This window comes from Electrophorus electricus, chromosome 14 (assembly GCF_013358815.1).
Source record: "Electrophorus electricus isolate fEleEle1 chromosome 14, fEleEle1.pri, whole genome shotgun sequence".
Lineage (NCBI taxonomy): Eukaryota > Metazoa > Chordata > Actinopteri > Gymnotiformes > Gymnotidae > Electrophorus > Electrophorus electricus.
In genome coordinates this window covers 17484916-17499596 of record NC_049548.1, presented here as the reverse complement: position 1 = coordinate 17499596, position 14681 = coordinate 17484916, and the positions used below count along the sequence as shown (strand labels likewise).

Below are 14681 nucleotides of genomic sequence, written 5' to 3'. Positions count from 1 at the left end.
AGAGAGAGAGATGTCGCGTGTAGGAGGGCAACCCTACATGGACAGCATTGCGGAGACAGCTAACTGAACAAACGTGTCAAGGCTGGTGTCAGGAGCGAAGGAACAAGCGCGTGCTGCCTGCTTTGCCTGATCTCTGCGTCGAGGCTCTATCAGCTCCCAGCAGGCAGCCACGCATTCCACCCTAAACAACAGTGTCTTCTTTCTGCCGTACTTTCCCGCGTATGCCTACGCAGGGAGAGGCGCTCATGTTGGAAAGGCCTGAGTCGCAGTAGATAGCGGGAGGAGAATCAAGCAAGAGGCAGAAGATCACTGGGACATTTTGAACGCGTTCGAATGCAGAGGGTTACTTATAACATAACTCGCCATCGCAGAACCAAAACAGCCTAGTGGAGATACTCAGACTCCTTCCCTCTCTGTTAGTGTGACGTGTCATGACGTAGTACTAGCTCTGTAATGTGTTTGAACAGTCTATAATAGCACCAGGCCATGTAGGCTGTGGTATTGTAATTGGATCCCGGCGAACTGAAATCGCTAATAAAGCAGAGTGTATAGATACATGCACAGAAATGTTCACTGTATATGAGTAAAACCTTTTGTTTTTTTGGGGTTTTTTTGGTCTGTTGTTCACAGCTGTACATGCATTCATTTGTAGATCATATAATATGAATACAGCTATGAATATTACCCATTAAAGTTCGCATGACTTTAAAATCACCTGGCAAAGCGTGGTTTGAATTGAGGTGGCCAAACTACCTGAGTTGGTTTTTTTTAACTGGACAAACTACCTGGGTTGTTTTTTTGACTGGACAAACTACCTGGGTTGTTCGTTCGCCTACCTGCCTGTTTTCTTGTTTGTTTGGTCCAGTGATGTAATGGATGCTGTGATATGGCAAGCACACTTCGGGAAATCATTCCCAAAGTTCTTATGATGTTATATATGATGAATTTTACATGAGTTCTGGCACTTTAGTGTAGTCCTAAAGTCTTTCAAGAAGTTATTATTTTGCTCTGCATTGTTTGTGTATGTCCATGGAGGTTGCAGGCTTCACTGGAGATAGGCAACGCCTTGCTAATAAAGGCCCAGATGAAAGAATCCATACGGACACATCTCTGATCCAACTCCACAAGCCACACACTGTCTTTTACACATACTGCGCCCAAGCACTGCATTTCAGTTTACCAAAAAAGCACTTATAAATAAACAAAAATATAGACTTGTCACTGCCGATAACGACAAGTATTTCATGGGACGTGTATTCAACCTATTATATCATAAACACTCTTCACTGGTTTACATGTAGTCTACATTTTTAACCACCCAAAAATATTGCCTGATTTAACAATGATAGAAACACAGCCCTTTAACTGAATGTTTCATTAACATGGCTGGTTGGTTCACCCTGGTTCTAAGTAATGGACTTGCTCAGAGGCAGAGCTATATCCCGGTGACTGTTTACATGTGTAATGACATCTAATGTAAGGAGAATAAATGAGACAGAGGAAGTCCATCTGGCCAAGCCCACCTACTTCAGGACATGCTCTCAGGACTCGCTCTCAGGACTCACTCTCAGGACTCGGTCTTAGGACTCGCTCTTAGAACTCGCTCTCAGGACAATCTCAGCACATGCTCTCAGGACTTGCTCTCAGGGCAATCTCAGGAGATGTTCCTCAGGACTCACTCTCAAGACTCCCTCTCAGGACATGCTCTCAGGTCATAGTCCATGGGTGTGCATCAGGCCACTGGGTCTGCTGATGTTTGGCGTACACGCATCTCCTACGCAACCATACTGTGTTGACGGCAGAATGTGTGCATTAAACATGAGGAAAAGCCACATGAGAATGGACGCAATAGTTTCAGCGCTGGTTATAGAAGACTGAGGGAGGCTTTGAAGTCCTGTATGCCTAGACATACTGCATGGATCAGTTGGAACTTAAATGTCTTATATGGGCATGGTTTTGTCTTTAAGCGCTCCTTCATAGCAGAGCGCACGCCAACTTTGCAGCGGACCTTTGTGCAAATGTCACGTGTGAAGGGTGCAGGAAAGAACGCCCTCGTCCTGATGAACGCAGCATGTCTATGAACCAAGCAGAGGGGCTTGTCCTCTGAACCAGCTGCGCTACGGTCTACGCAGACATGACGGCCTCTCTCCTCCCCGGGCCTCATGGCCGGGCCGGGTCAGGCCAAGCGAGCCCGGCTGCGGCCTCGGGAGAATTCTGTTGCTCCCTCTTCCTCAATGACTGCTCACTCATTCTCCACTCTGTCTCTGTGTGTCTCTCCACAGGCTGTAGAAACGAACCTGGCCTCCAAGGACAGCCACTGGGTGTTTGTGAACGAGGTAAGTGCTTCTCCCTGTCTTGTGTTGCAGATCACGCAGTATAGATTCTTTGTTTCAAGAAAATGGCAAGGAAAAGATAAAAGAAAAAAGAAAAAACATGCCCCCGGTGCGGCGTTGCCGGCACACGTGAGACGAGCAGGCCCGCTGCAGTGTGTGCACCCTACTCATCATTCTACTGTTGGTGCGGAGGAAAAATAACCCCGTGATGTATCTTTTTTTACTAGGTTGAGGTGTGATGGCCTGTGTCATTTTTCAGTCTGAAAGTGTGTCCCTGCAGCGGCACAATCAATTTTCAGAAAATAGGAATCTGTGTATTTAGCAGTAGGCTGTGCGACGTATGCAGTCCTCTCGAGCCCTTCATCAATAGGTCACCTTCAGTGTCTAATTAAAATGTAAAATGAGGTTGGAAGGCTTAGGGGATTGTGAACCGTTATGAAATTACTTCTTAAAGGAGCTTTATCCAGAAAAATCAGAGATTTCAGTGATTTATCCTTTGTACACCGAGAAGTTTGCATTTCTTAAGAGCTTCGGAGTTGGTTCAATTTGTGACACTGATTCTGTGTTTTCTTTTTAAATATGCCCACCTCCCATGTATGCCCCTGATCACCAGTGAATGCATGACCAAATGTCTCCTCCATGTCAATATCAGGGAGAAATGAGGGGACAGGATAAGTTTGACAGGCCATGTAAAATGTGCTGGCGTCAGTCAACCAAAGGCTCTGATCATATACTCCCGGAAGAGAGCAAGAACAGAACAGAGTTGGCCTGTGTCAGTGAGGTCAGCAGCTCAGTCCATCAACTTCCACTTCGCTTAGCGCACTTTTCGAGGACTGTACCAAAGAAATGGATGCAGTGCTCAATTCAGCCGTGGACTAATCTTGACTCGCCAGCTGGCTCCACCCCTAGTACGGTCAGCCAGTCAGGGCCTTGGGATATTACCCAGCATGCCCAATGACACATACAACAGCCACTAAAAACAGCATGCGAATTCAAAGGGAGAGAGAATTACAGAACATTCATAATTTAATTATTAATAAAAACACAAATAATGATAATTATCAAAGAAAAAATGCCTTTTGAGGAAACTGAATTATTGTTGAACCATTATCTCATTAAAAGATTTATTTTATTGCTGTAGATTAGGTGCAAGAAATGGCAAAACTAAGTTAATGTAATTTATTTAATAGACTTGAGCAGTATATGAATTTAAATACATATGCGTTCAAATACAGCTGCAGACAGACTCGTTCACATTTTTTAATGAACAATTCAAGTACTTAATTTTTTTTTTTTTAAATATATAATCGAAGCCAAATTCCTTCTCTCAAAGCATTATATGGTGCGTTATCTACACCGCCTGAAGACATTCTCTCTGTAAATGGTGTTTCACCCTTGTGAAGGGAAGGTTTATATGACAGCAACCTATTTGATGAGTCTAACGTTATAATTTGCACAATTTGTTTAATGCAACAAGTGGACAAAAGTCAATATGCAAAGGAGGGCATGAGGTCAAACTGCGCTTCATTTCCTAGGGCAGAAGGCATCTAGTTGGAGGTGCGCTCCTACTGCAGCGTTCCCTTCACTGTAGTGGCTACGTAGTGAAATACGCAGGGAGGTGCACGAGGTGCACTATGTAGGGAGCAAATTATGTCCCTAAGACCTCACAGAGTGCACTATGTAGGGAGCAAGTTAATGTCCCTAAGACTTCACAAAGTGCACTATGTAGGGAGCAAATTATGTCCCTAAGACCTCACAGAGTGCACTATGTAGGGAGCAAGTTAATGTCCCTAAGACCTCACAGAGTGCACTATGTAGGGAGCAAGTTAATGTCCCTAAGACCTCACAGAGTGCACTATGTAGGGAGCAAATTATGTCCCTAAGACCTCACAGAGTGCACTATGTAGGGAGAAGTTAATGTCCCTAAGACTTCACAGAGTGCACTATGTAGGGAGCAAGTTAATTTCCCTAAGACTTCACAGAGTGCACTATGTAGGGAGCAAATTATGTCCCTAAGACCTCACAGAGTGCACTATGTAGGGAGAAGTTAATGTCCCTAAGACCTCACAGAGTGCACTATGTAGGGAGCAAGTTAATGTCCCTAAGACCTCACAGAGTGCACTATGTAGGGAGCAAGTTAATTTCCCTAAGACTTCACAGAGTGCACTATGTAGGGAGAAGTTAATGTCCCTAAGACCTCACAGAGTGCACTATGTAGGGAGAAGTTAATGTCCCTAAGACCTCACAGAGTGCACTATGTAGGGAGAAGTTAATGTCCCTAAGACCTCATAGAGTGCACTATGTAGGGAGCAAGTTAATGTCCCTAAGACCTCACAGAGTGCACTATGTAGGGAGCAAGTTAATGTCCCTAAGACTTCACAGAGTGCACTATGTAGGGAGCAAGTTAATGTCCCTAAGACTTCACAGAGTGCACTATGTAGGGAGAAGTTAATGTCCCTAAGACCTCACAGAGTGCACTATGTAGGGAGAAGTTAATGTCCCTAAGACCTCACAGAGTGCACTATGTAGGGAGAAGTTAATGTCCCTAAGACCTCACAGAGTGCACTATGTAGGGAGAAGTTAATGTCCCTAAGACCTCACAGAGTGCACTATGTAGGGAGAAGTTAATGTCCCTAAGACCTCACAGAGTACACTATGTAGGGAGAAGTTAATGTCCCTAAGACCTCACAGAGTGCACTATGTAGGGAGAAGTTAATGTCCCTAAGACCTCACAGAGTGCACTATGTAGGTAGAAGTTAATGTCTCTACGACCTCACAGAGTGCACTATGTAGGGAGAAGTTAATGTCCCTAAGACCTCACAGAGTGCACTATGTAGGGAGAAGTTAATGTCCCTAAGACTTCACAGAGTGCACTATGTAGGGAGAAGTTAATGTCCCTAAGACCTCACAGAGTGCACTATGTAGGGAGAAGTTAATGTCCCTAAGACTTCACAGAGTGCACTATGTAGGGAGCAAGTTAATGTCCCTAAGACCTCACAGAGTGCACTATGTAGGGAGAAGTTAATGTCCCTAAGACCTCACAGAGTGCACTATGTAGGGAGAAGTTAATGTCCCTAAGACCTCACAGAGTGCACTATGTAGGGAGAAGTTAATGTCCCTAAGACCTCACAGAGTGCACTATGTAGGGAGAAGTTAATGTCCCTAAGACCTCACAGAGTGCACTATGTAGGGAGAAGTTAATGTCCCTAAGACCTCACAGAGTGCACTATGTAGGGAGAAGTTAATGTCCCTAAGACCTCACAGAGTGCACTATGTAGGTAGAAGTTAATGTCTCTAAGACCTCACAGAGTGCACTATGTAGGGAGAAGTTAATGTCCCTAAGACCTCACAGAGTGCACTATGTAGGGAGAAGTTAATGTCCCTAAGACTTCACAGAGTGCACTATGTAGGGAGAAGTTAATGTCCCTAAGACCTCACAGAGTGCACTATGTAGGGAGAAGTTAATGTCCCTAAGACTTCACAGAGTGCACTATGTAGGGAGCAAGTTAATGTCCCTAAGACCTCACAGAGTGCACTATGTAGGGAGAAGTTAATGTCCCTAAGACCTCACAGAGTGCACTATGTAGGGAGAAGTTAATGTCCCTAAGACCTCACAGAGTGCACTATGTAGGGAGAAGTTAATGTCCCTAAGACCTCACAGAGTGCACTATGTAGGGAGAAGTTAATGTCTCTAACATGTGTTTCACTGCCTAGCGAGGTGTGCTCCCGCTTCGGTTCCTGCCTTTCGCTGTAGGCCCCTCGGTGCCTTATCACCGCACTGCAACACAAACGCACTTGCTTACCTCCAGTGTCTCAGACGCCAATCGCGAGAGAATTATATATCCAAGCAGATGGTGTATAATCAGTCGTATGTGTGCATGTTTACTTTGGGAACCTCTGACGTGGCTCCTGTCAACTTCACAAATTCTGTCACTGAAACACTGCTCTTGTTTGACTCCGGTTTATAAAGATTGCTGTTAACGTGCCGGGACATATTAAGAGCAGCTGTTAAATATTCAGAAATGCAGCATCTGACAACACTGTGCAAATTGCCTGTTCTGCATAATTCAGAAGGGGTGAGACCAACTAATACTGCACGGCCTCAAATCCCTTGTCCTTATTATTTATTCAGGTTGTGGTGCCCATTTTATATTAATAAGAGTGCACTGGGAAAAAAAGGATTACCACTCACCGGCCATTTCAATTGCAGTCATTACCAATACAGGCATTAACATCGCATCCCTTTTCAATAAGGTGTTTAGCGGTGTTTGGTCAATATTAAATGTTCCACTATGCCCATAAACTAGACTGTCGTTTGGACATGGCAGACAACAATAGGTTTTTTTCCCTCAGCATCCATCTGTTTTCCAGTATAGAGGATACAAGATTTATAGCCAACTGAAACACGAGAGACTGCAGCTCAGGCACCAGTTTATTTGCTCTCTCATAACACACCAATTTAAGCTACCGTACCCTGATTGGCTTTATACAAAATTAGAAGTTTCAAAATATGCATCATCCCAGGCATCCAAACACACTATTTAGCCTCATTAGGATTCTGGCACATGTATTGGGGCTTTATGCTAAAAGTATCTCCCAGCTTGTGCAGCGTGTTAAAATCATTAGCTGTATTCAGACAGTTTGCCTCCCATGCCAGACCTGAGGTACGTCAGATGCTCTTGAGTTTATTTATGATATGGCATGTTTTTTTTTCCACTGGCACATGCTGTCATTCAAACAAACTTTAGAGGATATTTAACTTATTTGTCGGGAATTCACTAGTCGTAAAATCCTTTGCATTCCATGCTGTTCTGTAAACAATGGCTAGTGCATGCATACTGGTGTATGCAATAGGTCAGAACTAATGTAGGTGGACCTGCAGAAAGCCACTGGTTGAACAAGTACACTTGCAAAACAGCTTAAGAGCTTGACCTGTTATGTGCAGACCTTTGTCACTGCTCCGAGCCCTGCCCCGAGCATCTGAGACACGTTCGGCTTCTCTTAAGCAAGCAGTTTCCTGTGCACAGAACTCCAACATAACCCCTCCTCCTCGAGCTCTTCCGCTCAGATGTTTGAAACAACGGAGTGTGAAATTAAGAGGGCCATTGCAAGCCTCCGGGCATGGTGGGAACACTGTCAGGCTTTTAGCGTGAACGCACCACAGATCTCCCAGTCCTACAGCCTCTGGGGGAGCGTCAGCGGGCCCACAAAGAAAACGGCTTAAAATTGGAAAAGGATGTTGACTTTGGCACCTTTTTCTAGGTCACCCCCTTACCTGTTCCCTCTAGCCAGGGAGCGAAGGAGAGAAAGAAGGGGACATCATGCCTCTGGGACCTTGTAGTGGTCTGCTCCGCTTTCATCTGCTATTTTACTCGCGACACTTCGCCGCTCGTGAGCGGTGCTCACGAGTAGCAGGCGCATGGCGTCTCACTGATGAATATTCCACGACCGGAGACATTTGTTCTTAATTTATTTACAAAGCGTCTGTGCCCTCAAACTTTCCATTTTATCTTACAGAAAGTGGGTAAAGCCATGTAAGGATATGCAGAGGAAGGACAGGGCCTCGAGGGAATATTATGAATCTTTGAAATCCTTTCACAGCTGCCGAGTTTAAAAGGACATTCAAATTTTGCTGTGCCAGCAAAGCTTCTTAGCTGGACTTTCTCTACAATTTTCATCTAGTGCTTTTTTTTTTACGGCCAAAGACAATTCTGTAGATGCCACCTTAAAATGACAAAAATGTGTATGTGTAAATATGTATATATACATATATGTAGATAGATTTGTATTATGACATAAGCAGGAAATTACCTTTCTATACCCTCACGACTATGAGGCAGTGTATAATTTTACAAACACGATCAGCAATTATTATGTAAATACCAAGTCATAAAGGACGCCTAATGTTAATTCTGACCTTTTCCTTCCTCGCTGCTTCTTAAAAATAGCTGTTTATATCTATTAGGATGTGTCGCGATGATGCAACACTGAAACTCCAGTCTGAGTCAGACGCATTAGAGGAGCGCCAGTGCACGCAGACGTGTGTGTGAGACAGGAGGGTCCATGCGGAAGAGACAAGGGTCAGGATGGGAGATGGCTTACTGATAACAGCCCTTCAAACGCAGACTGAAGACCCGTCTATTTGTGGAATATTTAAATGACCGCTCCTATGTTGACTAAACTCTAGTACTTATTGTAGGCTGTTGTTTATTATGCTGATTGTTGTCTGTTATAGATCTTATATGTGTTTTGCACTTCTAGGCATCAGCATTGATTCCTGTATTTCAACAGTATTCTAGTTCAATTGTATATTGGACTCTAAGCTACTGTACTGGCTCGGATGGATTCTATGAATAAATGACGAAGCACTTTTGTAAGTCGCTCTGGATAAGAGCGTCTGCCAAATGCCAAAAATGTAAAGGTAAATGTAAAATGACATAATCCCTGCCGCAAGGAGGTATGAGACACCTCACAAATGCCCATACAGACTCAAAGGTCTCTTCAAAAAAATGTGTATGACTTGCTAAATATGAAACAGTTTTTAATGACTTTAACTGTGTTGTCATATCGTTTAAGAAAACTCCTCCAATAATTTGTTCTAGTCACCACAGTTCTCCAACGTGCATAGTGATTTTTTTCTGTCTTCTCCTCAGTCTTTGTGGCAATTTGCTGAAACCAAGGTGTGATGTCCTTTTACATTAGAACAGGATGATACTGGACGTCATTACGTGTCCGCACCCCCGAGAGCTGAACAGAGCTCATTGTGTGACCTCATAGCTACAATTGAGCTACATTTCGAAGCTTGAACAGGAGCATCAACAATAATTGCCTCCACATTAAGGGCATTAAAATATCCAATGGAAATGATTGCCTTATCATTATGTACTATTTTGAAAATTACCGCATCAATTCAGCTTCTGTTTTCTTTTGTGATAATGCAGACAACAAGCAAATGAAAACAATGAACAGAATACACAACCATTGGCAATTACAAACTCACCTGTTACCTGTTAAGAATATAGTTAGTCATATGAATAAGTTTCCCATAACATTGTCAATGACTCTCTCTCTCTCTCTGTCTCTCTCTGAAGGAAATCAGTGACACGGAAATCATGGAGCTGGCCCACAGTGCCTTGGGAAGGATGACGGTTATCCGTCAGATTTTCCCACTGTGGAAAGACAGCAGTGTGAACTGCATGAGGAACAGCCATCGCATTTCGTCCCTGCTCTGTGACCCTCAGGAGGGCTACCTGCAATCACTAGAGGTCAGTTTCCATTGGTACACTGTCACTGGCCGGGTCCTCAAGGGAGTTCCACAAGTGCCAATCTTTGGCCTCATGTTGAGTCGATACATTTATGCTAGAACATGCCTCAAAGGCAGCTAAATTCAATTGGCCTGAAACTCTTAATGAAAATATATATTGCTGTGTGAATGCTAATATTAGATTGACACCTTGAGGCTAGAGGGTATGTCTCAGTCTGTGCTCTGGCATTTTATGATTGCGTTTGCTGCTCAGTAAAACATGTAGGTGTGATTGCTAGTGATTCCTGTCATGTAGCACCTACAGCTCAAAATAAACAATGAATATTTTAGTTAAGGAGGTAAGGTGATGAAACCTATTTATATATATATATATATATATATATATATATATATATATATATATATATATATATATATATATATATATATATATATATAAAAAATTTCAATGTGTGATGAAACCTTATGCAGGATTTACATTTTCAGGACTGCATAAAGTCCTTTCATTGCTGCCTTGTCTTCAGTCAGTGGACTGGGCCCAGGGTGGACACTTGCGTCCCGTGATGTAAGGCAAGTGTCCAGTGGGGAACAAGTGACAGAGCTTTGCTCCAGCTCCTTCAGCAAGTACTCTCCTCAATAATCCACGCAAAAGAGGGTTAAACGCTGGCCGATGTTAGCTCACCTTCAGGACAACAGGACCAGTGGTTCACGGACGTGAATCCGGCCGTATTTCGCAGTTTTGCAGTTTCCATGGAACATCTCCCCACTGCATGACACGGAGTCAGCTAAATGAACTACCACTGTGTTCCCATCTGTCCTTCACTGGTCAGATGATAAAAGACCCCAGTGGTAGATTCAGACCTTTCATACTTTAAATGAGCCCTTGCTACAAAAAAAAAAACACGGAAAATCAGCCGTTACCCCTTTTCGTGTAATCAGTTATTTTAGTTTTTGATTTTGTACTTTTACATTGAAATTACATTGAAATGCTAAATATACTTTACCATACTTCATGTGGACATTTAATAATAAAACTTGCAATAACACTTCATATTATTGTTTTTATTTGGTAGAATGTGGAAAAAACAGTGGATGAACATTCATTGCAAGGGCTCAAATAATGTTTATAGAGTACAAGGCTAATCTGCAACCTGACACATCCCATTCTGCACCAACCACTCAGCCAGTCTTGTATTTTCATTGCTCAAAAATCAGACTTCAATTGCTCAACAAGCAACACAGTGAGGTCAGAAGGTTTATTTCATACATAAAACAAAACCCAGCAACTGGTTGGCAGAATTAGAGAGCGCACTTTGTCAAAATCCTTCATTCTTTTTCTTCCCAAGTTTTAGGACATCAGAGGGTTCGATTCTAGTCATGGTCTGGTTTCCAGTCGGGTGGGGGCAGGGGGCTGCACCACCCTCCCCAGAAGATGCCCCCTGGCTTGAAAAGTGGCACTAGTTACCCTGAGCATTAAAACTCCAGCCTTGCATCAGAGCTGCTCCACCTCTGTCTCACAGCAGTTAAAGGACAGTTAAAGGATTAGTTACATGATGCAGGATTATTATTGTACTATTGTACTATTGTAACTTCTGGTAGTAGTTATGATAACACTACTACTAATACTACCAATCATCATCATCATCACCATCATCACTGTTTCGATCACTAAACCCAACTTAACCTTAACCATCCATAAGCTCTCATATGAGTTGCATCTGAGTGAAAGCAAAATGACTTTCTTAGAGGGGTGTGCTGATGGACCCAGAATAGTCCTGCCTGGAACTTCCTCTTGTGGGCTGTGAGTGTGGGTTGTGTGCGCTCACAGGCCTCGGCCCAAAACGGCCCTGTCAGTGGGGATGACGCCATGCATTAATTACAAAATGCCATTGTGAGACATCCCTCTTGGCTGAGCAGTCAGGGCTGTCTGAAGCCCACCTGGATGTCAGGCGAGCCTCTCTGCTGGGTTTTTACAGCATTTGATTCATTTCGACTCCCGACACACATCTGGGGGATGTTATGCGTGGTGACAGGTTTTAGGGGAATGTGTCACTTATATAGTCTGTGTGTATACGCTATGTGTCTATGTGTGTTTGGGTCTCATGGGAACCATTGTGTGGATGATAGATTCCAGATGTGATATCATCCCCATCCCCCATCCCCAGTAGCGTTCCTCAATCACAGACATCCAAATTCACACGCACACACACACACACACACACACACACACATGCACTGGCCCCATAAAAATTTAAGGGCCAGTTTCCTAGATTAGTATCAAGCTGAGACTAAAAGGGAATTTCAATGTTCACTTGAAAGTTACAACTTATCTATTCCAAGACTTTGCTTAATGGATATCCAGAAAGCTACTTATGGACTTACTCAGCCTACTCAGTACTGCACATAAATACAAAAAAAACATTTAAAAATAAAGAATACAAAGACAATTGGTAATAAAACTGTGCTACATGGGGAATTGTCTGGTAAAATCGAAAAACTATCGGTTTTTGGTTTGGTTTGTTATTTATTTCGGTTATTAATAATGAACTTTTTCAATATGTATATTTTACACTCACTAGACACTGCATTAGAAACCTCACATTAGACAGCTTAAATAATTGTTTGGTTAGTTTTTGACCATACAACCACTGTGAGATGGATATTTCTGCATGACAGACCACTCTTAGCGCAGCATGCAAATCTGAAGGAGACTTTGATGTGTCAGACTTGTACCATCTCTAAGCCACTAATCATATCAGTGTCAACACTAGTAGTAGTAGTAGTGATTAGTGTTGACAGTGGCTCGCTTCCCAGATAATATCTACTCAGCACTGGTCTTCTGGTTAGAAAATGACCAGTGATGAACAAGATATTGGGCGACTGCAAACTGTGCATGCAAATAAAATTTCATCCTGCGGTTGGTAATTGTATCCTTATAAACCATATTACAAGATTTAAAGAGTCAGGTGTATTTACAGAGGTCATTTAGTGTAGGTAGAAGTTAATTGTTTCTGATAAAGTGGCTATTGAGTGTATTTGAAGTACACAATTTCCCAGTCCCATAACATTGTCTGTTTGCCATTAGGAATGTATTGATTTCCGATGAAGGTTGCCCTGTGTCTTTCAATTTCAGGTGTCCAACCTGTACCTGTACGACAGCGTTCTGATGCTGGCTAACGCCTTCTACAGGAAGCTGGAGGACAGAAAGTGGCACAGCATGGCCAGTCTGAACTGCATACGGAAGTCAACCAAGCCATGGAATGGGGGATGGTCCATGCTGGAAACCATCCAGAAGGTACAACCCCCAACCCCCCCCCCCGTGATATTTCCTCCCAGTGCATAACTCACGGTAGCTGTTAGTAGATCTCTCATTTCTACACTTTATTGTACTTTCTGGGCACGGCAGGATAAAGTGACAAGCCCCTGGAGTCGCAGAGTAAAACATGAAGTGTATGAGACACATGCTTCCTCTGCTATATGTCCGAGCCCCAGACATGTTGCTGTTTAAAATGCAAGTGGATGTTTCTGCCCCAACACCCCACCCTCACGCCCACTATGCTCCTTCTGTTACACTCTCCTTTGTCGGGTGTCCTCTTGGTCACTCGGGGGCTCTTATGTTGGCCCGGTGGCCGGGTTTCTCCAGCCAGCGTCTGTTGGATAACTCGCGGCTTGCACGATCTCCAATTTCATGCTTCTTTCATGTTCTGTGAGGCACAGAGAGCTGCAGAGAGCCTTTAATCTGTCCCCGGAGGCTCCTAGCACGGATAAATGTGTTTCTGTTTCTCCGGCCTTGTCCATGTTAGCCAGGCAGCGACGGTTGGTCTACAGCTAAGACAGTAGCCTCACCGTGATCATTGGCATGCGCTTTCTGATCAAGCTTATGCTTATACAGGCGCTGAGAATCAGCTCTAGATGTGTTGCCAAACTGGCATGTCCATTTTAAAAGTTGTCTCGACTCTTTAGGGGCGCATCACCGGACTCACTGGAGCGATGGACTTCATGGCGAACGGATCCAACTCGCATGTCCAGTTCGAGATTTTGGGCACCAGTTTCAGTGAGACCTTTGGAAAAGACATAAAACGAGTAAGTTGGAAGAAAGTCCAAGGAAACGCTGGCCCACTGAGCTCGAGCCATTGAGACTTTATTTACCACAGGCTGTGCAGTTTTAGGAAAATGTAGCAAAACCTTATCGAAGACCAAAACCGAAATCTGCTGTGAAAGCTTCAGCCCATGGTGTGTGTTTCATCCTTAGTGAGGGCAGCTGTTGGTGCAAACTTCGAAACGTGTCGGCACGAATCTTAGTTTTTTGTTGTTTGTTTGCATCACCTCTGACCCTCTTCCTTCAGCATGGCACACTGTAAAGTACAGTACATTGCACTCACTGTGGCTGCCATGTAATGCATGTAGTGTCACAGGGTACATGGGTCTCGTGAACTAATTTGAGCAACACACCAAAGGTACTCTTGGGAGCTGAAAGTGTAGAAAGGGAGCTGGTGTACATGAACATTCATAGGGTCCTAGAGGCCAATAAAAAAGGACATTTTTTTTTGGAAGCTACATGATACCAGAAAATAGCAAAAGCATACGCTGTTCTGTTTTGCCACGTCACAAAAAGCCCAGGCAGTATAACCATCACCATTAAAGAGTAATGTTAAAATTACAATTAAAGAGTAATGTTACAATAATTTTTGAAGTAGCATTTATATTTAACACCTAGCAAAGAAGCCTGAAAACAAGGATTAGCTAAGTTGCTCAGCTGACTTGTTAACAAGGTTGTCTTCATGCTAATTATAATAGCCAATAAACAGCGATAAATCATTCAACGTTGAATCACAGCGTTAACACTGATAGTAAAATGACCTGATTTTAAATCTTATTGCATTCAGTCACTTTAGCCTCACCATTTAATTCCATTTGAGCTAGTGGACATTTCATTGTTATTTCAGTGTAAAACAAGCTTAAGCTTGAGAGGCTTTCAATAAGGGAAGTCTTTATGCAGAACGTAAAGGAACTTGTTGACAATTTGAGTTTGACAATCCAGTTAATAGAATAATACACTATGCACTGATTTATCAGATGCAAAT

At 43.2% G+C, this 14681-nt stretch overlaps 1 protein-coding gene across 2 annotated transcripts in view; it reads left to right on the top strand.

The window, feature by feature from the left end:
* Positions 1–14681, top strand: part of grid1b (glutamate receptor, ionotropic, delta 1b) — a 217425-nt gene that overhangs the window by 176716 nt on the left and 26028 nt on the right. For both annotated transcript variants that reach the window (XM_035533704.1, XM_035533703.1), the window contains exons 5-8: positions 2283–2336; positions 9425–9598; positions 12731–12892; positions 13561–13680. In XM_035533704.1, coding sequence (XP_035389597.1) covers positions 2283–2336; positions 9425–9598; positions 12731–12892; positions 13561–13680 — 510 coding nt within the window. The remainder of the gene's footprint in view (positions 1–2282; positions 2337–9424; positions 9599–12730; positions 12893–13560; positions 13681–14681) is intronic.